This window comes from Lycorma delicatula, chromosome 1 (assembly GCF_047948215.1).
Source record: "Lycorma delicatula isolate Av1 chromosome 1, ASM4794821v1, whole genome shotgun sequence".
Lineage (NCBI taxonomy): Eukaryota > Metazoa > Arthropoda > Insecta > Hemiptera > Fulgoridae > Lycorma > Lycorma delicatula.
Window position 1 is genome coordinate 169,821,660 of NC_134455.1, and position 26,012 is coordinate 169,847,671.

General features: G+C 28.5%; 1 protein-coding gene across 7 annotated transcripts in view; it reads right to left on the bottom strand.

Annotated features, from left to right (window-relative positions):
- Window positions 1-227: 227 nt before the first annotated feature.
- Window positions 228-26,012, bottom strand: part of LOC142325415 (BSD domain-containing protein 1-like) — an 82,746-nt gene continuing 56,961 nt past the window's right edge. The window contains exons 6-10 of one of the 7 annotated variants that reach the window (XR_012756538.1): window positions 23,791-23,917; window positions 19,517-19,639; window positions 14,580-14,693; window positions 5,245-5,377; window positions 228-1,183 (exon numbers count right to left, since the gene is read on the bottom strand). Coding sequence is in view for 2 of the 7 variants with exons in the window: in XM_075367168.1 (XP_075223283.1) it covers window positions 1,179-1,183; window positions 14,580-14,693; window positions 19,517-19,642; window positions 23,791-23,917 (372 nt within the window). In the remaining 5 variants the exon portion in view is untranslated. Of the gene's footprint in view, window positions 1,184-5,244; window positions 5,378-5,843; window positions 5,933-14,579; window positions 14,694-19,516; window positions 19,643-23,790; window positions 23,918-26,012 lie in introns of all 7 variants that reach the window. The other 6 variants (XR_012756539.1, XR_012756537.1, XR_012756542.1 and 3 more) reach the window with 6 other exon arrangements.

The following is a 26,012-nucleotide window of genomic DNA, read 5'->3' on the forward strand; positions in this document are numbered from 1 at the left end:
AGCAAAAATGAGTATACCTTTAACAAAGTTATGGTAACTGTTTTTTGGGATGCACTTGAAATAATTTTCAAGGTTTATTTAAACTGCTGAATAAAATGTAGTAGTAAGTGTGTAATACCAATGCTGACAATAAGTAGTGTCACCAACCACAACACTAGTATCTTTTTAACTAAAAGGAAGTAATGCAGAAGATAATGAGTTAGGATAGAAAGAAGACTCCCAATAAAAAATTATTTATATTGAATATATTTAAATATTATATCATAATATACTTTAAAACAATGCAAACTGTACACAATATATAAATAATACAGCAATAATTATATAAAAAACTGTAATCTTATTTTTTTTTTAGTATCATAATAAAAAAATTCAAAGTAATAAAACTTTTAAATTAATAATAATGACCAATCTTATTTTGATTTTTGATCACTAGCAAACAAAAAAGAAGATAAAATGTTTAACAAATCAAACATAACTATTATCTAAAAGTTACAACTAATAATAATAATAATAATTCAATAAAATAATAATACACAATAATAAATGACTTGAAAATATTAATAAGGTATAATAATATATTACTATACTTAAATAATATGAGATATATAACATATTAAATACCCATTAAAAGTTTTTCAATTAAAACAATAAAATGTCTCTTATTGTTGCCAAAATGCAAAGAACATTTCTAATGAATCCTAAGTAAAACTTTGTTTCAGACGGGTTTCCTTAATAAGTTTTCAAGATACATAAGTGCTTGAATATAATTTTTTTGATAACATATATACTTAAAAATCAACATCATGTTCATTTATCTGTATGTAAATAAATTCATATGACTGCATGCATGTTCATGTACCATTTAATTAAAACACCATTATCTACTAGATCATATTCAAAGATAAAAACTTGAAAGGTAATCATGAAGATAGTTTAACTGACTATTAGTAATAATTTTCTTTGCATTTTGACTAGATAAATTTTCCAACAATGAATAAATCACTAATGACTCCATCTATAACAATGTATTTTATTATATTTTTATTCATAAAAATGTATTAATAATAATCAAAAATATTAACAGCACCAGCATTTATCAACAAACAGCACACCACAGTCAATGTTTCTTCTTTATCAAGTGATGGTGAACATGGTATATAGAAAATAATTATTTTTCATCCTAAAATAAGAAAATTTTTTAAAATTAGTATACAATACTTTAGTAACGCAGGAAATATAAAAGGAAAATCTATATAGATGGATAAAAACATACTGGAAATAATTAAGATATAATCTATAATGTTGTTAATATTAGAAAAGAGTAAAATTGGAGAACACGTCTAATAGGTTGAATGACTGATGGAAAAATTTATATAGTATTTTATTGAATCTAATAAATTTACATTTTACTTTTCCGATCTGTACCAGAAGAGGTGAACAAAGTTTCTTATACCGGGTGGCTGAAAAGTAACTTACACCTCCACTAACGTTTTTTATAATTGAGATAACTGGATGAGGTTTGTGGTGTTCTTCCTTGTACTTGGGCTACTTTAATGAATGTATATCAAAAAAATTAAATTTTGATAATTTAAATTAAAATGACAACCAAAAATGTCATTATGTTAATTAAAAGTTGAAAAAATTAATTATTAAAATTTTTTAAATACTTCTTTTAATTAAACTGATAAGATACTAAACTGTTGGTATTTATTGATTTATTCATATTTCAATAGAAGATAATGCAGCAATGTAATTTTTTTTTCTGTACTTCATTTTGTCAATTTTGTTCAAATATAAACTTTTTTGGATGTAAAAATCTTTGGAGGAAACATTTTCAGTTCAGTCTTTAATTAAATTCATTCTTCAGTATTTATTTAAATGCGTAACCTACCTTTTTTGCTATGTAAATTCATTTTGTTCTGCTCAATCCAAATTTTATATCTTATTAAAGAAAATTAGTTTATGTTTAGATTTTTTCCATGATCTTGTGAACAATAATACAGATTCAATTAATACACATAGCAAAATATAAGTAGTCATAAATTTATGAATGTAAAATAAAAGTTTTTTAAAAAATAAACAACTAAAATGCTAGTATTTTTGAGAACTGCAGAGCATGTTTTGTTTATCAAGAACACACACACACACACAAATAACACAAATGACATCCTGCAGTTTATTATAAGTAAATGTGAATTTTTTCCTATTTCAAAATTAAAAATTTAATGTTTTATGGAGATTTTATTATTTTTTTTATACTTTATATTTTTAGCATACCTTACTCTGAAAGACCTGACAGCAATAGGGTTAATTAAAATACTGTAAATGAACAATGTCAACAGTTGTAGAGAAATTAATTTCCATAATAAAACTGATAAATTTTATTACCTGTAATTTTAAATAGGGGATGATTTTAAGCTTTTTTTTAATCTTAATGCATTTTTATATATGGCTTGTAGCTCTGCAGACAATAAGCAATATTCTGATTTCAGCTAAGTTTAAAACAAGCTGATAACAAAGTTGGGAAAACAATGAACCATAGTGGAGAATTATGATACATGAAAAAAGTTTAAGAAATTCAAAATCCGTACATAATACAAGAAACTATAAAACATTTCACTGAAAAATGTATAACCAATAAAAAGGTTACTTATGATTTATTTTTCTGGAGTAGGGGTGAATTATGATGAAATTCTATTGTAATATTAACTATTTAAATAAATAGTTTAAATAAATCAAAAAAAGTTTTAAAAATTCCAAAACTTCAGCCCCCTACACCCAATATTGCCCTGAAAATATTTTTTTTTGTGGGTCATTTGCACTAACACTATACCTAAGAAGAAATAACAAAAATTGATTAAAAATATGCAATAAATAAGAAGATAGTTTTTTTGGAGAATTAAACGGAAAATTTAAAAGATATGCATGTATTGAACTTAATATAAAGTGGGGTTATGTCTGCAAAATTTTGAGAAAACTGACCCTAAATAAAGTATCTACTCCAACCCTTGGAGATATTAACCCGAAATGTTTACCAACAAATTGTCCCATATATATGTCTGTACCAAAATTTTATAAAAATTAGTTTATCCAGTCAAAAGTTATTAGGTTTGAATGTCAACATATGTACATATGTATGAACCCCCTTTTTATTTTTTGGGGTCCCTGGATCATGAAACATCAAGAAAAGCAATAAACCCATACCCGATTTTTGACTAATTACTACACTTTCCTTCTAGCAGCATAGCTCTACAACTATGATGCCAAGAAAGTAAAAATGAATTGATGATATCTTCTGATCTGGAGGATTAAACTGTCCAGACTTCTATACTGTTGGTTCAACAAATCACATATTTTTTATGATAAAAGTCATTTTTAAATACCCAAATTTAAAATATCTTGATGGTGTGAGATTTTTATAGAGATCTAGGTGAGGTAGAGGATATATTATATAAAAAAAAAAAAAACAAAAAACAAAAAACCACCAGACTTTGAAGTTGGTTAATCTGGATAGGATTAAACAAAAATGTGGACGCGTAGAGCCTTACAAAAAATGATAAAATGTCTTTTTTACTTTTGCTGCTTCAGTTCAAGAGAAAAGAGAAAGTGCTATCACATCAAAATAACTATGGACTGAGAATCAATGTGTTTTCTGCATTAAAGAATCCTACTGCTTGATCATAGACAAACCTGTAGTCTTAATTAGTTTGGAAAATCATTGTTCTTAAGAATTTCATTTACAATCCATCATATACATGTGAGTAATTTTTATACGATTTCTGTAAAATATCACGCTATACTAAAGGAACCCTTTAGTATAAAAATTTATTCATAATTTATTCTTTATAAATTTAATTTAAAAAATATAAAATACAATTCAATACAGAAGTTATTTCTACTTCTAATTTTCCTCTGATTTAAAATGGGGCAATAATATTATTAAATGTGAAAAAATTATTATTAGAAATTTTCCAGGTGCTCTAGTATAGAAATTATGAATGTAATCTAATATCTGTGAAGTAATGAATTTAAGAAATCCCAAAAAATTCTTTCATAACATGAGTAAAAATAAAATATCAATCAGTGCAGATGGTAAGGGATGGTTTCTATACAAGCCAAGTATAAATCCTACACATCTAAATAAATAAATACAGTGTAGAATATTTGACACAAAAAATCAAGCACATCAGAAATCAGTAGGCACTTTTCTAGTTGGTTTGCTTGAGAGAATTTGAAAACATTAATTAAAAGAAAAAAAGCATAAAGGAAATAAATAAATAACCTAAATTTATATTTAAATATAAAAATTATCTAAATTTTATTCAGTAAATTATTAAATTATTACATAGAACTGCAATAGATTACAGTTATTGACATGAGGCCCGATTCATAATCCACCATGTGCTGACAATATTAGGTCAACACTGCATTAGTCAATCAATCATATGGCTGACTTGAAGTTCAGTATCTATGTCTATTCTCCATTTATGAAATAAATGGACATCGTACCAATACAACAGTAACTGCATTCTTAAACTGAGAATAACATCACACTGAGTTTAAATATATTTAGCATTTTCCTTTTGAATACAGATATGTGTTTTGTGTTTGTATATTTTATTTTTCATATTTAACTGCTTTATTCATGCTGGTTTTCCTCTTCCTTAGTATCTTAACTAATAAGTATTAAACAAACTGAGTCAATACTAGCTAAACTTTTTTGGGCCAGGTCTCTGACTAAATATCTTTACAACATTAATATTATGGGTAAAAACATAAAATGATACCTGGTTTAACAGATAGCAACATTGATGAATGGACACAAGGTAAAAGTTCCCAAATGATGCAGAATAATTACAATAACAGAAATTAAAATAAAATTATGGTGATTTTTTTTTACACTTTTCCTTGTTTTTTTTTTTAACACAAATATGGCAATATTTTGAACCTGAGAATAAAACATGTTAAAATATTGGTAAATTTTAACATTTTATAGATAATGTTAAAAAAAGGAAACCACAAAATTAAAAATAAATTTAAATATAAACAAATTTTTATAAAAAATAATTTGGTATTCTTCTACTCTAATATTCTGATGAATTCTATGACATTTAAAATTCACATAAGCTAAATATGGAAACACAAAAAAGCCTAATCAATTTGTGTTAAGTATTCTACACTGTAATATTTACAATAGAAAAAGCTAACTTTAAAATTGTGTACTAATAAACAAATATTTACCAAATATTTAACATTAAGAACGCTGTACAAAGTAAGAGAATTTAATTATCATTAGATAACATTAATCATCAGTCAACTGTTTCATTTACATCGTCCAAGTCGAACTCCCTCTCCCAATCATCATCATTGCTTTCTGGAAAAATTACAGAATTTATTTTTCAGTATATGCAGAGTATGAATCCCTATCTCTGGCAATACTAACTCATGGACTCGCAAGACTTTTGATCATTTACAAGTAAATAAAAGGCAAAAAAATACAACACACTAGTTTTTCCTTATTATACAGCAAATTAATACAAAAAAAGAACATGAATTTTTTATTATGAGAAATATTATAACTCTTCTTGGTGAACGGAATGAAATAATAAATTAAAATTTAAGTTTATAGAAAAAGTTACCTGATTTGTAAAAATCTAAAGCTGCGTTTTGAAATTTTAAGGGCACAATACGTTAAGAGAACACTACAAAACAAAAATCATTTAAGAGACCTCCATAAATGATCTATCCTGGAACCCTTTTTTTCTAGAATGTATTTATTTTATTCCCATGATGCTGAAGAACAGAATCCATTAGAAAATTATAACAGCAGAATTTCTTACCTTAGTCTTTGATAAGGATTTGTTTACAATTCCCATTTTTTTTATTATTATTATTTATAGTGACAGCAAGACATCAGAAACATCACCAACTAAAATTTACAGAAACATTTGACTAATTATTAGACAAAATAATTATCCTTTTTTAATTCTTCTGATTACATCATCATTGAGATGATGCAATCAGAAAGATTTCTTCATCAGTTTTAAAATACATAGTTTTAAAAGATAGGTGTTTGAATATGTTAGAGAACTGAAGAGAATACAGAGATACCATAGCAAAATAGAAAATTAAGTAATACTAGAAAAAAATTATCAGCTTTTGATATGAAAAAAAACCTGAAGTATATTATAGCTCTTATGATCTCAATACAAAACCAAGATCTTAAAAGTCTTATTCCCTATAGAAATAAAGAGGGGTAAAAATTAGTACAAAAAGCAGATGCTTACTATGACCATCTGACATGGTTCTACCATTATAATTAATTTCTGAAATACCACATGGTACGGATTGCCAGAGAAAGGGGGGTATAAAATTAGTTATGTGTATCCATTATGTAATTGTATTTAAAAATAAAGAATTTAAGATAAATTACTGAAATACAAACAATTAAGAAGAAATAAAAGTATAACTGAAAATATAATAATTAAGAAAAAAACCTTTGAGAAAGACCAAAACACACAAAATAGAAAGCTTAATATAAACTTACAATTTTATATAAAATTTTTTTCAAATTCTTGTATTCATCATCAGTTACAAAGTAGTTGACTATCACCTTGTAGATATAATGATGGTAACATAATACTTAAGGTACTGTGTTACCATAAAGTACCATCGTACTTGTTAAAATATTTTCTAATTGATGATGTACCATATGACTGAAAAGCTTTTCACATAAACTGTATGTTTATATGTATGCTCTTCTGGTCTTTTTATACGTGAGTTTTGTTAACTATTAAATAGCAATACATTAAACATGTTTAATAAAACTATAAATATATATTAACTTACAAAATCAAAAGATACTTGTCTATCTGTAGAGCCAGTATCTAGTATATTGAAAATGATCATGTAGAATAACAGACAGCCAGCAGCAAGAAATTACTATGGTATAAATTCTCATTTAAGAGATTAATTATTATATGAAAAAAATTCTACCATGCATAAATATTCTATAAACTATATGGCATGTTTTTATATGTATTACATTAATTCAAACAGTGTTCTAGGTTGAATTAATTTTAATTCTAAGCTGTACATGTTTGTTCTGTGATAGTAAATGATGAAGGTATATTAATTTTGTCACACAATTATGCTAACTACTATATCAATCCTGGTGGCACATCCATTTAAAGTACTACAGAGATGAAATTACCGGCTTCAAAGGTGATCTGAACTCTTACTAATTCTATCATCAAATAAATGACACACAACAACACTACTGATGAGATACAATACACAAAATGATGACATAGTAACCAATTGTTTTTATTCCTTAGAACTCTAAATTGAAAAATTTCTGATGCAGGTAAAAGTATAAATGACCAAATCAGAATACATCCATCATGTACTGACAAAAAATTTCACAACTCAACCAAAAGCGATAGTAATGAAATGAAACTGATTAGTAAAATGCCAAATACATACCTTATCAGATATGGTGGATACCATAAAACCAAATAAAGAATAAATAATAATAAAGAAAAGAAATAATCATCATAATCATTGCTTTCTGGAAAAATTACAGAATTTATTTTTCAGTATATGCGGAGTATCAAAGAGTATGAATCCCTATAGTGCTTTTATTGAGTCAAATTTAAAGATGATCTTTTTGAAAATTTGAAGATGGATCTGGTGTATAAAATTTAAATTATTAGAATAACTGTATTAAAAAGAACACTTATTGCTCAGTTAAGGTGGCAGGAAGCATCAGAGAATGCAGTGAGTTATATAAAACTTTAAATGAAGGAAGAGTGATTGCCTACTGATTGGAAAATAAGGATAACTCTAAAGTGAAACTTTCTGAAAGAATAGTGTGGAAAATCGATAAGCAAGTGGAAAGTTAGTCATTCTGTTTTTAGACAATGATCTTACTAATTTTATTTTTAGACTTTTTTTTACTTCAGATAATGATGACACTAAAAAAAAAAAATACCAATGGATGGTATGCTACAGAACTAACATGATCAAAGCAATGTATAAGAGTGAGAATTGAGCAAAATCTATGATTGAAAAAACAGAATATTTCAGATTAAAACTAAGGCAGGTAAGCATACTATTTTCTACACTATTTAGATATTGATGGTATAAATAAAATAGTGAAGCAAGGATATAAGAAAGAATCTTGTGTGTTATTTGTTGACAGTATTGTGATACGAGGAAAAAGTCAAAGAACAATTCAAAGGAAGATTGAGATCTGGAATCAAAAAATTAAGAAATGCAGAATGAAGATCAATAGAAAGAGATTCAAGATCTGAGGCACAGACATTCGAGTAATGTAAAACATGTGTAAGCAGAGCTACATGAAAAAGTGATAATCAAATCAGGATTTCACATTTGGGAAGAGTGATAGCAGAATAGCAGAAGGTGAAAAAGTAGAGTTAGGAACAAGATTACAGAAGAAAAGTTTGTTTAAATATTCTCCAAAAGGGGGTTTATGGATCAGAAGTCCTTTTAAAGTGCAAGCTGTTTCTGTATAAGTCATGGTACTTATACATAAATATTATATTCTCTGTTCAGAGAATTGTTCTGTAAATGTGAAACTTACAGAATGTTTTGCTTTCAAAAAGCTGACCAGAAATTTCCTTCTAATATAAAAACAGCTTTACAGTCATAACCACAGAAAAAAAATTAAAGAAAATGAAAAGGGGAAAGGATGATACAATGGCACGTGAGCAAAGCAAACTAGAAGAAACAGTGAAAAACAAAGAGGTGAGAATGAATTGAGTAATGTAGTCTACTGGAAGGAATAGCAAAAACTAAGTTAAGATTGTTTGGGTACCTAAATAAAATAGGTGACAAAGTACAACAGAAAGTGTGGTAACAGAAGGAAACTAAGTTAGAATAAGAGGATGACTATGGAAATTGTGGTTGAATTCAGTCAAGGAGGAAATGGGTAAAAGATATGACGGCTAGAAATCTGTTCAAGAAGATAACTTATTTATTTCAGAGTGAATGATTTATTGTTCATAGCTTGATCCAGGGGGTATGGGGCCTGGAGCAGGGAAACAGCTTAAGCAGAACAGAACTTAAGTATGAAGTTAGTAAAAACCTTGTTAATATAATTGGGAGAAAAATGAATAGAAAATAAAAAATTATCTAGTTCAAAATAAATTGTACGAACTAAGTACAATAGCTTGAAAAATCATATGTGGAAGTGATTGAAGTAGATGCAGTTTCATAAGCTCTTACATTTGTCTGCATGGACTGGAATCTGAGAAGAGATGAATTCAGTACTTGGAGAACTTACATTAAGGATGAGCTAATTATTACATTTTTTAAGCAAATTAAAAGTTTTAAAGCAAATTATTGTTTAATTATAAATATAATTATAAAAATTGTTTACAAATAAGATCACTAAATTAATTTATTAATTAATAATAATTTTATTTATTTTTATTAATTTATTCTATTTTTTAATAAAATATTAATTTTTATTATGATTTGTATTTAGCAGAATAAGAAAAATGAGAGATTTGTTGTTTTAGAGCATAAAAATTAACCCCCTTTTTACAATCATTTAATATGATTAACTCCCTCTATGAATCACGAGACTTGCCAATAGTGAGGGGGCTTCAGTGCTCAGTGATACAGAGGAGCTGGACTGAAGGTGCAACTATATTGGAGAGGTATCTGTTGAGAGCCAGACTAAGGAATAATTCCTGAAAGGGGGCAGCAGCTCTTTCAGTAGTTGTTAAGGGTGTAGGTCAGAAGAACGGCCATATCTTCATCACTCAATCTTCTGAGTACTGTGCAGGTGAAAGCAATGGAAAACGACAGATTTTTTTTTTCAAGAAAATATAGTTCTCTGCTTTTTTATGTAATAAAGATGGAGGCGCCTTCCTTGGTAAAATATTCCAGAGATAAACTAGTCCCCCATTTGGATCTTTGGGTGGGGACTACTAAGGAAGGAATCACCAGAAAATTAAAAAATAACATTCTATGAGTCAAAGCATGGAATGTTAGAAGTCTAAAAAAAGGTTGGTAGGTTAGAACATTTAAAGAGGGAAATGGATAGGTTAAATGTAGTAAGAATTAGCAAGGTTCGGTGGGAAGAGGAAAATGACTTTTGGTCAGGTGATTTTAGAATAATTAACTCAGTTTCAAATAAAGGGCAGGCAGGGGTAGGTTTCACAATGAACAAGAAGATAGGGAAGAGAGTAGAGTATTTCAAAATGCAAAGCGATATAATTATTGTAATAGGAATAAAATCAAAAACTAAGCCGACAATAATTGTTAATGTCTATATGCCTATAAGTGCCCATGATAATGATGAGGTAGTGTGTATAGCAATTAAACACATAAAAGGGGATGAAAATTTAATAATAGTTGGAGATTGGAATGCAAGCATTGGAAAAGGCAAGGAAGGAAATATTGTAGGTAAATACAGGCTGGGCAAAAGAATTGTAGGTAAATACCGACTTATTGAGTTTTGCACAAAGTATAATTTAGTAACTGCCAACACAAAGTTTAAAAATCATAATAAAAGAATATACACATGGAAAAAATCAGGTGATACTGCAAGGCATCATATAGATTATATCATGGTTAAACAAAGATTTAGAAATCAACTCATCGACTGCAAAGCTTATCCTGGCGCAGACATTGATAGCGACCATAATTTAATGATAATGAAATGTAGATTGGGATTTAAAACTCTGAAGAAAAGGTGTCAGATGAATCAGTGGAATTTAGAAAAGTTTGAGGAAGAGGAGGTAAAGAAGATTTTTGAGGAGGACATTGCAAGAGGTCTGAATAAAAAAGCTAAGGTAGAATATATAGAAGAAGAATGGGAGAATGTTAAAAAGTAAATTTTTAAATCAGCAGAAGCAAATTTAGGTGGAACAAAGAGAACTGGTAGAAAACCTTGGATATCAAGTGATAAATTGCAGCTGATGGATGAACATAGAAAGTATAAAGATGCTAGTGATGAAGAAGGTAAAAGGATCTATCGACAATTAAGAAATATGAACAGGAAGTGCAAATTAGAAAAAAAAGAGTGAATTAAAAAAAGTGTTCTAAGTGGAAAGAGAAAAGATCATTGGTAAAGTAAATGAAGCACACAGGAAAGTTAAGGAGAAATTTGTGGAACATAAATTAAAATCTAATAATGTGTTAAACAAAGATGGTATACCAAATTATAATACAAAAGAAAACGTCAATAGGTGGGTGGAATTGTTGAAGAGTTATATGGAGGAAATGATTAGAAACTTATAGAAATGTTATAGAGGAAGTCGAAGTGAATGAAAATGGAGATACAATACTGAGATCTGAATTTAATAGAGCATTAAAAGATTTGAATGGCAAAAGGCTCCTGGGACAGGACACCTGCAGAATTACTGCACAGTGAAGATGAAGAAGCGATAGATAGATTATATAAACTGGTGTGTAATATTTACGAAAAGAGTAAGTTCCATCAGACTCCAAAGAGTGTTATTATTATGATACCAAAGAAAGCAGGGGCAGATATATGTGAAGCATACAGAACAATTAGTTTAACTAGTCATGCATCAAAAATCTTAACTAGAATTCTATACAGAAGAATTGAGAGGAGAGTGGAAGAAGTGTTAGGAGAAGACCAATTTGGTTTCAGGAAAAGTATAGGGACAAAGGAAGCAATTTTAGGCCTCAGATTAATAGTAGAAGGAAGATTAAAAAAAAACAAACCAACATACTTGGCGTTTATAAACCTAGAAAAGGCATTCGATAACGTAAACTGGAATAAAATGTTCAACATTTTAAAAAAATTAGGGTTCAAATACAGAGATAGAAGAACAATTGCTAACATGTACAGGAACCAAACAGCAACAGTAACAATTGAAGAACATAAGAAAGGGAGTCCATCAAGGATTTTCCCTATCTCCGTTACTTTTTAATCTTTACATGGAACTAGCAGTTAATGATGTTAAAGAACAATTTAGATTCGGAGTAACAGTACAAGGTGAAAAGATAAAGATGCTATGATTTGCTGATGATATTGTAATTCTTGCGAAGAATAAAAAAGATCTAGAAGAAACAATGAATGGCATGAATGAAGTCCTATGCAAGAACTACATGAAAATAAACAAGAACATATTGAAAATAATGAAAAATGTAATAAAAATAACAAAGATGGACCACTGAATATAAAAATAGGAAGGGAAAAGATTACGGAGGTAGAAGAATTTTGTTATTTGGGAAGTAGCATTACTAAAAATAGACGAAGCAAGAGCGATATAAGATGCTGAACACCACAGATTGAAACAAGCTTTCAGTCAGAAATATAATTTACATACATCAAAAATTAATTTAAACATCAGGAAAACATTTTTGAAAGTATATGTTTGAAGCGTAGCTTTATATGGAAGTGAAATTTGGACGATCGGAGTACCTGAGAAGAAAAGATTGGAAACTTTTGAAATGTAATGCTATGGGAGAATGTTAAAAAACAGATAGTTGGAAAAAGTGACAAATAAAGAGGTGCTGTAGCAAATGAAGAAAGAAGCATTTGGAAAAATATAGTTAAAAAAAGAGAGACTTATAGACCACATATTAATCCTGTTATAGTCGCTTTAATATTGGAGTTACATGTAAGTGGGAAAAATTCTGCAGGCAGGTAACATTTGGGATATGTAAAACAAATTGTTAGGGATGTAGGATGAAGGGAGTATATCGAAATGAAATGACTGGCATTAAATAGGGAATCTTGGAGCTGCATCAAACCAGTCAAATGACTGAAGACAAAAAAAAGTATGATTAATGAAATATCATTTAATATCTCTTAATAATCAAGACTAATATGGTGATGAGATACATACAAGGTCTGTATATAAAGTAATGAGACTAGTTCAGAAAAGCTTCATATAATAATTATTTATACTCCAATTATACATGGACTCTATCACCTTCGAAATAGTTCCCTTGGGAAGCCACACAACTCTTCAAACAGTTTTCCCAGTCTTCATGGCAGTGTTGGAACTCAAAAAACTGGAATATCCTTCTGATGGTCGGTTACATTTTTTTTTTAATGTTTTCTACTGTTACAAAATGGTGTCCTCTGAGGTGTTTTTTTAAAATCAGATACAGGAAAAAGTCACAGAGACTCAAATCAGCTGGAGGAACTACAGAAATGTTTTTCTTTGCCAAAAGCTCATTAATTGAGAGTGCAGTGTGACATGGTGCAATGTCATGATGCAGCATCCACTTGTCTTTGATGGCTGGTCTCACGTGGGCAACTCTTTTCTGCAGTCTTTCAAGAATTTCTTGGTGAACAAATTGGTTTACAGTCTGTCCTGTAGGTAAAAACTCCTTATGAACAATGCCATTACTATTGAAGAAACAAATTAGCATAGTTCTGATTTTTGATTTGCTTATTTTTGCTTTATTGGGACGTGGTGAGTTTGAGGTGTGCCACTCCTTGCTCTGGTGTTCTGTTTCTGGGATGTACTCAAATATCCAAGATTCATCACCAGTAATAATATTTTTTAGAAAATCAGATTAGTTTCAATTCACCCTAGAAGATCATAGGACACTTCTATCCTGTTGATTTCTGTTCAACAGAGGTTTTTTGGGACAAATTTTGCACAACAATTCGTTTGTCAAAATTTGATGGACTGTGGTACAGTTCAAATACAATTGCTCTGCAATCATTCTGACACAATCACCGGTCGTACTGTATCAAGTCTCTGATCGCTCAATTGTCGTCACTTTTTCACATTAATGTTCTTTCAGAGCGTGGATTGTCCTTAACTGATTCCCAGCCATCTGAAAATGCTTTAAAATACCTAAAAACTTGGGCTTGTGACAGCACCATCTCCATACTTCCTTTTCACATTTTGTAAAAGTTTCATTAGCATTCTCAACAAGTTTACCACAGAACTTGATTGCACAATGTTGCTCATAGCTGTTCACACAACCATATGTTTACTAGTAAATTTACAGTGTTGCCACTTTGGCTGCCAAAAAACTAGTCTCATTACTTTATTTACAGACCTTGTAGAAGGTCTTCAGGTGGCTTCAGACAAATGAATTATATATAATGTAAAATATAACTTAGGTTGTAATGCAGTGCAGCCCCACCAGGGTTAATCTAATTCAGTAACTGGGAAATTTAAATATTACACAGAAATAGACAATGTTAAATATCCACAGTCAAATTAATTATAGTCAATATTTCAAATGTTAGATTTTTACAGACTGAAAAATATGAATACAAGAAAAATAAAAATAGATGAAATTAATTACTTACAAAAAAAGGACAGAACATCATTCAAGAGGATTATATAATATAAAATGAAGTACCAGTGGTAACATACTGAAATAAAAGCAACACTGTTCTAATGAAATAAGTACAATCTCATTTGACTTTCCCTAAATAGTAGATTTTTCTGATTTTGTAAAGGTATAAAAAAGAAATCTGACTGAAAACTAATTATCAGTGGTAATCTGCCTCATCATAAATTCAGCAATATATTCCTGAATTAAGCAAACTCAGGAAGTTTGACCATTGTCGAACTTATAAAAAAAATATATAAAAATACCTTTATCACCAGTTGAAGTTGATGTTGAAGAACTGTTATGTTCAGCTGACACAATGACAAGATCTTTTTTTTCTCTCACAGACAAATTAATATCATCTTCTTTTTTAGTATTTTCTGTAAAAAAATAAAATTTAATTAGGCTTATCATTATAAAAAAAGATATAATCAACTCTAATCTGTATAATGATTTTCTGACAAAGAGTAACTTGTGATAAAATTTAAAACTTTTTTTATTGATTCCTCTGAATGTACATCTACTAAACTCCAACAAGGAGAAAGAGGTGAATGAATAATGCTATCATTTTCAAGAGCTGAAATCAAGATTAAAAGAGCTGAAAAATTATAAAGAAATTGATCGGGGAAAAAAATTGATCAGAAGGCAGCTAATAAATTATAAAACTATTTCTCTGATCACCAGAATTAAAATACAAACAGTAAAGTGATTCAAGGAAGATACAAAATGCTTGGCAATATAAAAAAAAAATTACATCCTTCCCATTTTGCCTGCTTTGCCTCATTCCAATTTATCCTTTGTAAAATTTTCACTAACTTTAAAAGAGGTCAGAATTTTCTTTACAACAAAACTTGCTTGACCAGGAAATTTTAGAGATTATTTAAAGCTTGTAAATATTCTACTATTTTGTCTTCTTTCAAAATTAACTCTTTTGGCATAATGAGTAAAATTACAGATAGAGAAGCACATTAGCTATCCCTTTCCTTATAAACAATGAAATATATTCTTAAATAAACAGAAATCTGAGACAGCATCCTTCTGAGTAAATGTTGATTATTTTTTTAAATTTACTTCTTGCAGATAACACTATAGAATGGACGAAGTCTCCTCTATATGGATATACACTAATTCTGATTTTTAAGATGCACCTATTTTCCTATGTTGAAAAGTAATTATAAACTGAATAAATAAAAATTCTTACACTTATATTTGCCTTAGTTACATGGCATTTAATCATTAAATTATTTAATAAAATTAGTAAACGATTGCTTAGGAAGGATTTTTAATATATGTACTCATCTAATCAGTATTATATAAAACTGCTTAAGCAAAAGAATTCAAAGATTATTGTTCATCCTAATTACATAATAGTATTCATTTATTGGGATTAATTAAACAATGAAGTTGCCAACTCTTTCATCTACAAAGGAGAAAAAAATATTCAGAATTATTCATAAGTCTTGAAACATTTAAATAATTACTATTAAAAAATTATTAAATAAACAAAAATTAAAATTCAATGCAGAAAATACTAAACAGTTTATGTTAGTTTTTAATTAAAAAAAACATCTACTACTTAGAAGAATTCAATCTTTTCTGTAGAGCTTTACTGGATAAAACTATAGCTTTAAAAATGAAATGTACTATGGGTGGAAAACTATCAAAAAAGAGATTAATGATTTTATTTTTTGTCAATATATATATATATATATATATATGGCTGATTAAAATAATCCATTATTTATAAGAAAAAATTCTGCATGTTGGGCTTTTAAACTGATGACCAATATCATGTGACAATTAATATGCCCATTAATGCAGTGGTTGAATATGATGATGCAACTTAATGAATGCTAATCTTAATGAAATTTTATGGTACTCAGAACCTAGGACTTGCTACAAGACTAAAATATTATTTATTAAAAAGCAGATTATAAAGGATTGTCATATTTTTGGATAAGAAACAAAAATTAGCACGCAATTTTTTTCATTTTTCTTTATTAATATTTTAAGAGGATAGATAAACTTTCATTTTTCTCATAGTGATCATTATAAATAAACTTAAAACTGGACCAAGCCAACATGAACTGTAATTATTTGGGTGTCATCTTTAACTTTGCTAGTGCCACTATTGGTTGAGTATGTTACTACTTTCATCTACTGTTGTTTAGCTGTAAACTGTTCAAGCATCAGAGTAGTATAGTTTTGTTCTTTGACCAGCTGTGTTTTTTCTAAAATGTCTTTGATCAAGGAATGGGTTGCTATAGTAGAAGTTTATGTGCATTCTGTATCCTTTCAAGAAACATGTTTTGAATGACAGTTTTCCTAGTAAAGAGTAGCATAAATGATTTATTTTAAAAAAATGCCTTACAAGGAGAATCATTTTCAAAGCCAAAACAAATTAGGCAACCTTCTGTTAGAACTCCAGAAACCATGGCTGATATTCAAAGAATTTTTTGCAAGTTCAAAAAATCTGTATCTAAGTAATTATAACAAAGTGGTAATTATACCATAAGATTCCTGATAATTTAAATTTGAAACCATATTGCCTAACAATTATGCAAAAACTTGAACAGAAACCAAAACATCTTAATTGTTGACAGACTTAGCAAAAATATTGTTGATGGTTAGATGTCAGACTAGACATGGTTTTATTTATCTGGGCATGTTAATTTGCACACCAGGTAATGAATTACCAAAAATCCTTACCAGATGTTAGTGTTTACTACATGATGAAAAATTGGTGTATGATTTGATGTTTTTGGTAACTGTATAGTGGGGTCAATAATATTTGACTGGACTCGCTACAGAAATTACCATATAATTCTCCTCTCAATTCTTCTGTATAGAATTCTAGTTAAGATTTTTTATGCATGACTAGTTAAACTAATTGTTCTGTATTCTTCACATTTATCTGCTCCTGCTTTCTTTGGTATCATGACTATAACATCTTTTTTACAAATATGGTAAGCATGTAACCTTTTGCTACTTTAATACAAAATTTAATTTATGTTTTCATATTTTCATTTCATTCATTAAATGTTACATATCACAACTAAATTTAATCTTAATCTGTAATCATTAAGTTTTAAGTTGCTCACATATATGAATACTTCTTAATACCAGGCAAAATAATGTTTATTTACTTAATATTAATATATACACCTTTACAATAAAAGTACCATCTGAATCAACAATTAAAAAAAAATTTAAGATGGAGCCCAACTTGAATAAACTGGTCTCCTCAATAACTGAAGTAATAATTTAAAAGATATTTACTGTTTAATCATAGTGTTACTGAACAACAGTGAACGTCTATGTATGTCTCTTATTTGTTTACAGAATAGTTCTGCAACTGTAGTACAAAAGTTCTGCTTTCAAAAGGTGATTAGTAATTTCGTTAATAAAAACAGCTTAATAGATATAACCAAAGAAAATTTTAATGAAAAAGAAGAGAAAAAAGGGAAATGGATTATATAATTGCATCTGGACAGAGCAAAACAACCCATCTGTCACAGACTCTGTATCATGCTACTCACCCATGTTGCGTTAAATTATTAGTAACTTGAAAACACAATTTCAGATTTTATGAATTAAAAAATTTCTTGTAGAACATGATTTTTTTTACAAGTAAAATTTTATAAAAATGAATTTATCAATATAAAAAAATTGTTTGTTTGTTCATATAAAAAAATTCTTTTAAAAATGTCTGACTTATTTTGTGACTACAAAATTAAATATTGCATAAATTTTAGCAGATTTCTTCTAAAATTTAAAGGCATATGATTGAAACAATTAAAAAAATTTTATATGAACATTGGTGGTCTGGATTAGTGTTTTTTTTCAGAATGCTCAATTAGGGCAAAACATTTTGCCTTAATTTCTCTGATGTTCAAATAAGGCTTACAGAAATTTTTTAGACACAAATTATAGCATGAAATGAGTAATTTTAAACACCTTTTTAGCTGAAAAATTAAAAAAAAAAAAATGGTCTGAGAACTGTGTTTCTAATAATTTATGAGAAAATTGTTAAAATGCAAAAAAAAGGCAGTAAAATTTTTTTTAAAGTTTGATGTAAATTTACTTTGTTAAATTCGTGAAAAAAAAATTCAAAGAAAATTCTGTAGAGAATTTAATGCTGAAAAAAATTTATATACATTGTCAATTGAGAAACATACTTACTTTCAGAAGGAAACTTGCATATACATTCTGGTAACAATTAACCATTTTCTGTACAAGAAGCCGGAACTTATTCTGGAGTGGTAGTGTAATTATCTTAAGCATGGTCAACATGCTATCAGTAATGTGTTACTTTCCTCCTGAGTACAGATATTCTAATCTTCCAAGGGAATGTCGATAGGAAAGGATTCCAGGAGGGGCCTTTAAATCTCAGCTAGATGGGAGTTATTTCATTGTCCTTTTACCTATCCTTGATCTCTTCTTCACTGGTGCTGATCTATAGGTTTTTGGTTAGAAATTCACTGGATCTGTACCACGGCTTAGGAGGCTTTTACTATTAATCCATCCTTTGTTATAGCGTGTTTTGATGGGGATGTCTCTACATATGAAACTATTTGGTGTACAAATACTAGACTTGGAGCTAAAGTACTTTTTGGGTAGTCAGAAGACATAATCCACTCTATTATGTGGTCTTTTTTTTTTAAAGAAATGTCTTGTACTTAGTTAACTAAAACTGATAAAATAAATGTATTTCCACTCAATCATTGATTCACTAGCTATGTGAATTACAGATTTTCTTATCTGTTACAGAAATCAATAATTTAAGTCAATCTTTTAGCCATTTCTTCTTTCTCACTTTATATAAGAAAATACCCACTTATACTTTTTTCCATTCCAGTTAAGATGACCCAAATCAGTCCAATCTAGTGTACCACATGCATAATTTGTAATAATCCTTGCCTATCACCCATATTCCTGCCATAAATCCACTATTATTAATTCATGTTTAATAAATTTAGAATTTCATGCTGTTATAAAAATTCTATAAATTTCAAAATTTATCTCAATTGTGAATTTCTTTCTTTTGTAGGTTTTATAATTTTTTACTATCTTGAACAGGCCTATAAAATGAGTAGATGGTTTTAAGATTAATATAAAAAATGAGAAATTTTGGTAAATATAGGTAAGTGAAAAAAAAAGTTGACATATTTCAGCAAACCAAAGATTTAATAGTGGGGCTTACCAGTCTCTTGAAATTCTTGATTTGCCCGGTTTTTTGCCAAAATTCCATTACGTTCATTTTCATATTCTTGCAACAATCTTATCTGCTCTTCTTCTGATAATTCCAAATGATTGCCAAGCTTTTCTTCTAAATAAACAGAACTTCAAATTATAACGTAACTGAATGAACTGTTACCTCAAGAGAATGAATTGCAAATTCTGTATTAAAGCAACTTAATCATCTTCAACTACTTGTTAAATATTATACAGATATTTAAAAAAATTAGAATTCTTTGTATTTCAAAAAAGTACGATCAGAATCAAGCATGCTGACCACTACACCAACTAGCTGGCCAATGGATTAGTAGGAATAGGTAAATAAGAAAAAATTAAAAACTTTAAAACAGATGCCATCATGCAGTTTATTACACTTCATAACTAAATTATTTTTAAAGTAAAAGCTAGATTCAGATTAGAATACTTCCAGAGCCCTTCCGGTCAACTAGTATATAATTATTTTATTAATTATATCATGCATTTAAATAGCTAGTAATAAATAGATAAATATTAAATTTTAATTCATTATGAGTAATTTTTTTTTTAAACTGTAGTGCTAAATATTTAATTCCATATCTATTGCAGATCTCTATAGTTGACAATAACGGGGAATGTTCTTTTCCAGACTTAAAAAAAGAAGAACCAATATGTTAAATGTTTTTAATTATTTTCAATTATTTTTCAGTAATGAGACTTATTATAATAGATGCTATAAATATTAAAATGAGGATGAAATAAACATGATTTGTAATCTTGACCTGATTGTGATTGGTCACAATGTAAAGCTGCTAATATTTCACAAATAAACTAAGTATTTTAGCATGAGCTTACGTACAACGAAGTTAAAAAGTAATGAGAGGACCAGCTTTTCTAGTTTTGCTGTGGTGGGAGGCTGTTGTTAAACAGTTGGTAGACCTACAATGGGATTATGGAAAATAAATCACATTTTGAAAAAGTAAGAAAACATTGTTCAGACATATGAGCATTAAGTAAACTAGCATTAGCTCAGGTTTGACTGTACATGTAATACTGAGATAATTAATTAAATCCAAGGACATTGTATAGAACCACTGATAATTTATTTCTTGGAGGGAAAAATAATTTCTTATCAATAGCAACTTCAAAACATTCAGTTACATGAAAAAATGATATAATATACAAATTGAAAAAAAGCTAACCAAAAATTTATCAGTAATGAATTTAAAATCCACAGTTAAAAGATGTGGACAAAGGACTTGCACTTGGTGGTTATGACTTTATGGAGTTAAAGATAGTACATAACAAACAAAAATTAATTAAAATTATTCTAATAAATTAAATTAATTTATTAACAAAAATTAATTAAAATTTTTCTTTTTTCACAGAATTTTTGTTTTTTCATTATTTTGATACAAAAAATTTCACTAACTATTGTTTGCCTGAAATGGGCAGTTGAGAGAAAACAAACACTGTTAATATCATTTAGCAGAAATAAAAGTCATTTAACGATTGGAAAGATTGAGTATAATATTCATTACAAAGAATAACTAGGTTAATGTATTATTACGCAATGAAAAAAATTAACAATAAAAAGTATGTGTTACATCTCAAGAAAATGTACCTCAGAATCTGCATTTGTCATAAAAGTTGGACACATTTGTTTTCTCATCAAAAGAGAACTAAGGAGGGATATGAAAAAGACAAAAACCTACATGCTTACACAAAACCTCTAACGATAATGCTGTACTATAAAGATAAAAAAAAATTATATTTGAATTCCAATGAAGCAAATAATAGATTATAAAAATCACAAGTAAGCTGTTAAAACATCTTGAAAAAAATTATAATAATTACTAAATAAATATTAAAAACAATTTAGTTACATAATTAAAATGAATGTGTTTCAGTACTTTATTTAAATAAACCCATATAAACTACACAAGACTAAATGAGTTTTAACATTAGACCGAAGCAAAACATTCCATGACTACATAAGAAAGTAGTATACGGTTGAAATTAACTAATACGATGAATGATCACATTACAGTTAATTACCAGCTCCAATGTTTGAAGGCAGCTTGTGAATCTAACCACGAACTTGAAAATAAAGTTAGATTGAATGTGAATTTTAACAGTTAAGTGTCTTTTCCTTACAGAACATTAATTTTGCATGGAATGTTTCAATATATACATTTTAGAAGATAACTTATAATATTAGATTTCAAGAAAATACAAAACAATATTTCTGTCTATTATTATACCTTAATAATAATAAAAGTATACTTAAAACATATGAGAGTAAGGCAAATGTCTTAATGTGATGTTTCATTTGTTTCTATATAAATTTTTCCAATTTTTGTGGATTAGACAGTTATTTGCAGTTGGATGCTCTTAGAGGATAATTACTGTACACTGTAAAATTCCAGAAAAAATTTCCTACGAAAGCTTAATTTGAAGACTGGTGTATTAAATGTATTGCAGTAGGTGATGAGTAGTTTTTTTCATTAAGTAGAGCAAACTGAGAACAATCCCACTTTATTTACTTCATGAAACAAGCAAGTATAACAAACATTGCTATGCAAAACACTCCTAGTTTATGTTTCTGTGAAGAAAACTAATTACAATTTTTTTTACAAAGCTTTTTCTGCAAGTAAATTGAAAAAAAAAAATAGCAAGGCAGATCAGTTTCCACTTATAGACACTAAAATAATTTAAATAGAAGGCAATATAAGGTGCCGTTCAAAAGTAAGCCCCGATGAATTACAAATAGTGATTGGCAACATTGATTTTAGTTCATGCATGCGCAGTAGCTTTAAGTAATCTGTTGGGTATGAAGTTGCCACATTGCCATCAGTTCATTGTTGTTTGCCTTTGCGAGACAGTGTGTTAAAATACATGCAGTTAAAACAAATCTCGCCACAAGTGAAGTTTGATCAGCGATTAGATTTCTAAACGCAAGAGGACATAATGCTGCTGAAATTCACAACTGTGTGAAACATATGGGACTATTGCAATGAGTGAAGAAAAAGTGAGATATTGGTGTCATGAGTGTAAGCAAGGCCATTCAAATGTTGATGATGAACATAGAAGTGGCAGGCCTACTGATGATCTCATTGAACATGTGAAAGCAAAAGTGAGAGAAAATCGTTGCTTTACAATTAGCAATCTTTCTCTAGAATTTCCAGAAGTTTCAAAGACAACATTGTTAAGAATCATAACTAACACTCTAGGCTATCATACACTCTGCACAATTGGTACCAAAATGGTGACAAGTGCTCACAAAAATTGCAGAATGACATCTGGACTGCTTTGACCACGAGGGAAACAATTTTTTTTTCCAATATCGTTCCTAGTGATGAAATGTGGATTTCATACGTGAATGCTGAGATGTAACAACAATCCATGCAGTGGTGTCATTCTAGTTCAAAAACAGAAAAAAAATTCAAACAAGCCCAGTCTAGAAGGAATATCAAGGCAAATGTTTTCTAGGACCAAAAGGGTGTGCTTTTGATGGATTTCATAGAACCTGGAACATCCATCACATCACAAGCCTATTGTGAAATACTTTCTAAACTGCCTTGTGCCATTAAAAACTGATGACAAGGAATACTGTGATCAGGAATTGTTCTTGTTCATGATAACGCATGTCTGCACATGGTTGAATGCACAACAGAAAAAATTTGAAAATTCAGATGGAAGATTTTTTATCGTCCCTTACAGTCCTGATCTTATGCCAGCAATAACCATCTCTTTCTTCACATCAAAAACTGGTTTGTTCTCTACGGTTTGGGGAAAATGAATAATTGAAAACCTCTGTGAAAAAGTGGCTACAATCCTGGGCGGCGGAATTTTATGTAGTGGGTTTGAAGAAGCTTGTTTCATGATATCAAAAGTGTTTTGGAATGAAGTGGTGATTATGTAGAGAAATAATATAAATATTTAAGTATTTGAAACCATAAATAAATTTTTCATTTTTTCAACTATTCCATTTTGTTACTGGTCAGCCCTTATTTTTGAACTGTGTGCTGTGTAGTAATGATTTATTTAATTTTTTCCATATTCAGATGCAATATGAATGTTATTAGAAAGGTTACTACTCACTTGTTAATTAAAATCAATTTGTTTTGGGAAATAAAATAAACAAGTAAACAAACATAGGCATATTAGCTGTTCAGTTAAAAAATGATGTTTTAAATTTCAAAATAATTAAATTAAAAGCAGTTTTTTTATTCTAAAATAAAAAGTATGACTTTAATTCACCTTGATCCCACTGGAATGTTTCAGCAGCTATTCTATCACGTTCCTCCCGTCTTTCACGAGCTGCCTCTTCATCTTCTACCATCGCTTTACGAAATAATAATCTTTTCCAAAATTGTGCATGGGAAACCTAAGTGATATTTTAACAATAAGTATAATAATTAGTTAAGAATAATTCAAGAAATTACAAAATCATAATTTTTCTGTCATATTATTTAGAAAATGAACAAACAATTTTATGTAACACAACAAATAATTTTTTTTTAACAATATTTTTCTGATTATAAACAAATTTTGCTATGTATGTAGTGAATCTGGCAGAGCAGTAACAATAAATGGAAATTATGATACTCGCATTTTAATTTTATCGGTTTCACATTAGTAAATACCTTATTAATTTCCTATTACTGAGTAAAATAAATTTATCTAAATGTTAATAAGCTTCATTAATCGATAAAGAAATCCATTCACATAATTAATTTTATGTTATTACTGATTAATTATAATTATTTTATTTAAATGAGAAATCTACTGGAAAAATGATAAGAATTAATACATTGTGGGGTCATACTTACATCTGTAATCTTTGGTTACCAACATCATTAAACATTATATCTTTTTGAAAAAAAAAACACTGTGGTATAGGAAGATCTTGATTAACCTAATAATCTTAATTTCCCTTTAGAAATGAAGACTTATGAAGTAAACATGTTATCGGTGGCCTGGAGGTATAGAACATCACGTCACATTTTTATGTTTTTACAGGACAGCAGATTTAAAATTTACTATTTCATAATTTCTGAATACATGTGTTTTCTTCTATCACACTTTCCTTTTTACAAAAATGTTTTTATTTTATTCTCCATTATCATATAATAATAAAATTTAATGTATTTTCCAATTATTTAATTAAAAATGTATTAAAAATCTTTACCTCTAAATGATTTTAATTCTTTCCAATACAATGACTGCAATCTTTGAAGAAAAAAATTGTCTTTTGAAAATTTTTAATTTTATTAAAAAAAAACAAAACAAAAACCATTACTCTTTTGAATTTAAACAATAATGAGAACAATTAGGAATAAAACTATTTTAAATTATTAGTTAACATTTAAAAAAAAATATTTAAAAAAAATTATCATTTTGTATAAGTCTATCATTTGGTTCTTTATGGCAAGCTTCTACATCATCTTGATTCAGGCTATTCTGGTAAAAATGATGATATTTGGATGGTAAAAACATATATCACTGTGTTTTAGCATTGAAACTGATTTTCAGATTGCACCTAATTCTATGAAGTGAATCTGGAGATATTATGTAATATTTTTTAAATTTCTTTCTTAAATTAATTTCTATGAAATCTAAACCTGCATCACTTTTTTATTTGAAAAAAATGCTCCAATTTTCTGTTTGTCTACTTAAAGATCAACAAATTTTTACAGCACTAGTTTTCTAAGTTTTCTATAAATAGAGCATGACTTGGTTTATTAGAGTAATTTGAAATTTTTTTATGTTATTTAGTTCCATGTTGTAAACAATGTATTTTTTTGAAAACTAACAAACCTGCCAATCCTTTATCAGGATCAATAAAGAATCTATTTCTTTTTGTGTCCATTCAATCAATGCATGGACATTATGGATGTGCCTCTAAGTGGACGTGCATCCTCAAAAAAAAAAAAAAAACTTGTGGTTAATATTCTTCACCTACAGACAGTTATGTAAAATATAAAAGAAGCACATCACAACCTTATAATTTTTGTTTTGCTCAAAACAATTATTAGACCTTAAAAAGTTATTTCCTCAATGGTAAAGTTGGGATGGGATCAGCTCACTTTAGAATAGCTGAAGCTATTTCATTCCCTCTAAGTCCTTCCTTACCTTAGTTTCATTCCACATAGAATATGTGGTTCCACTTGAACTATCATATATTAAACAATTAAATGACCACAACTTTCTTTTGCTATTAGTTAATGGTGGAGTAGGGAGACATTTCTGCAGATCAGCAGTAAGGACTCTGTGAGTCTGGCTGTTTTTTGCCGCCTGAATATCAATAGACTTCGGTGTATACCTCTGTTCTGCGTCCAAAAGGTGTTAATCATAACTCTTCTTAAATTAATTTCTTTTCAGCTGTTAAATCTCCCTTCACTTTTGTGCATAGGAATCGCATACACATCACAGATGTCTGTAGTTGGCTGTTTAAATAATAACTTGAACTTTGTGATAAA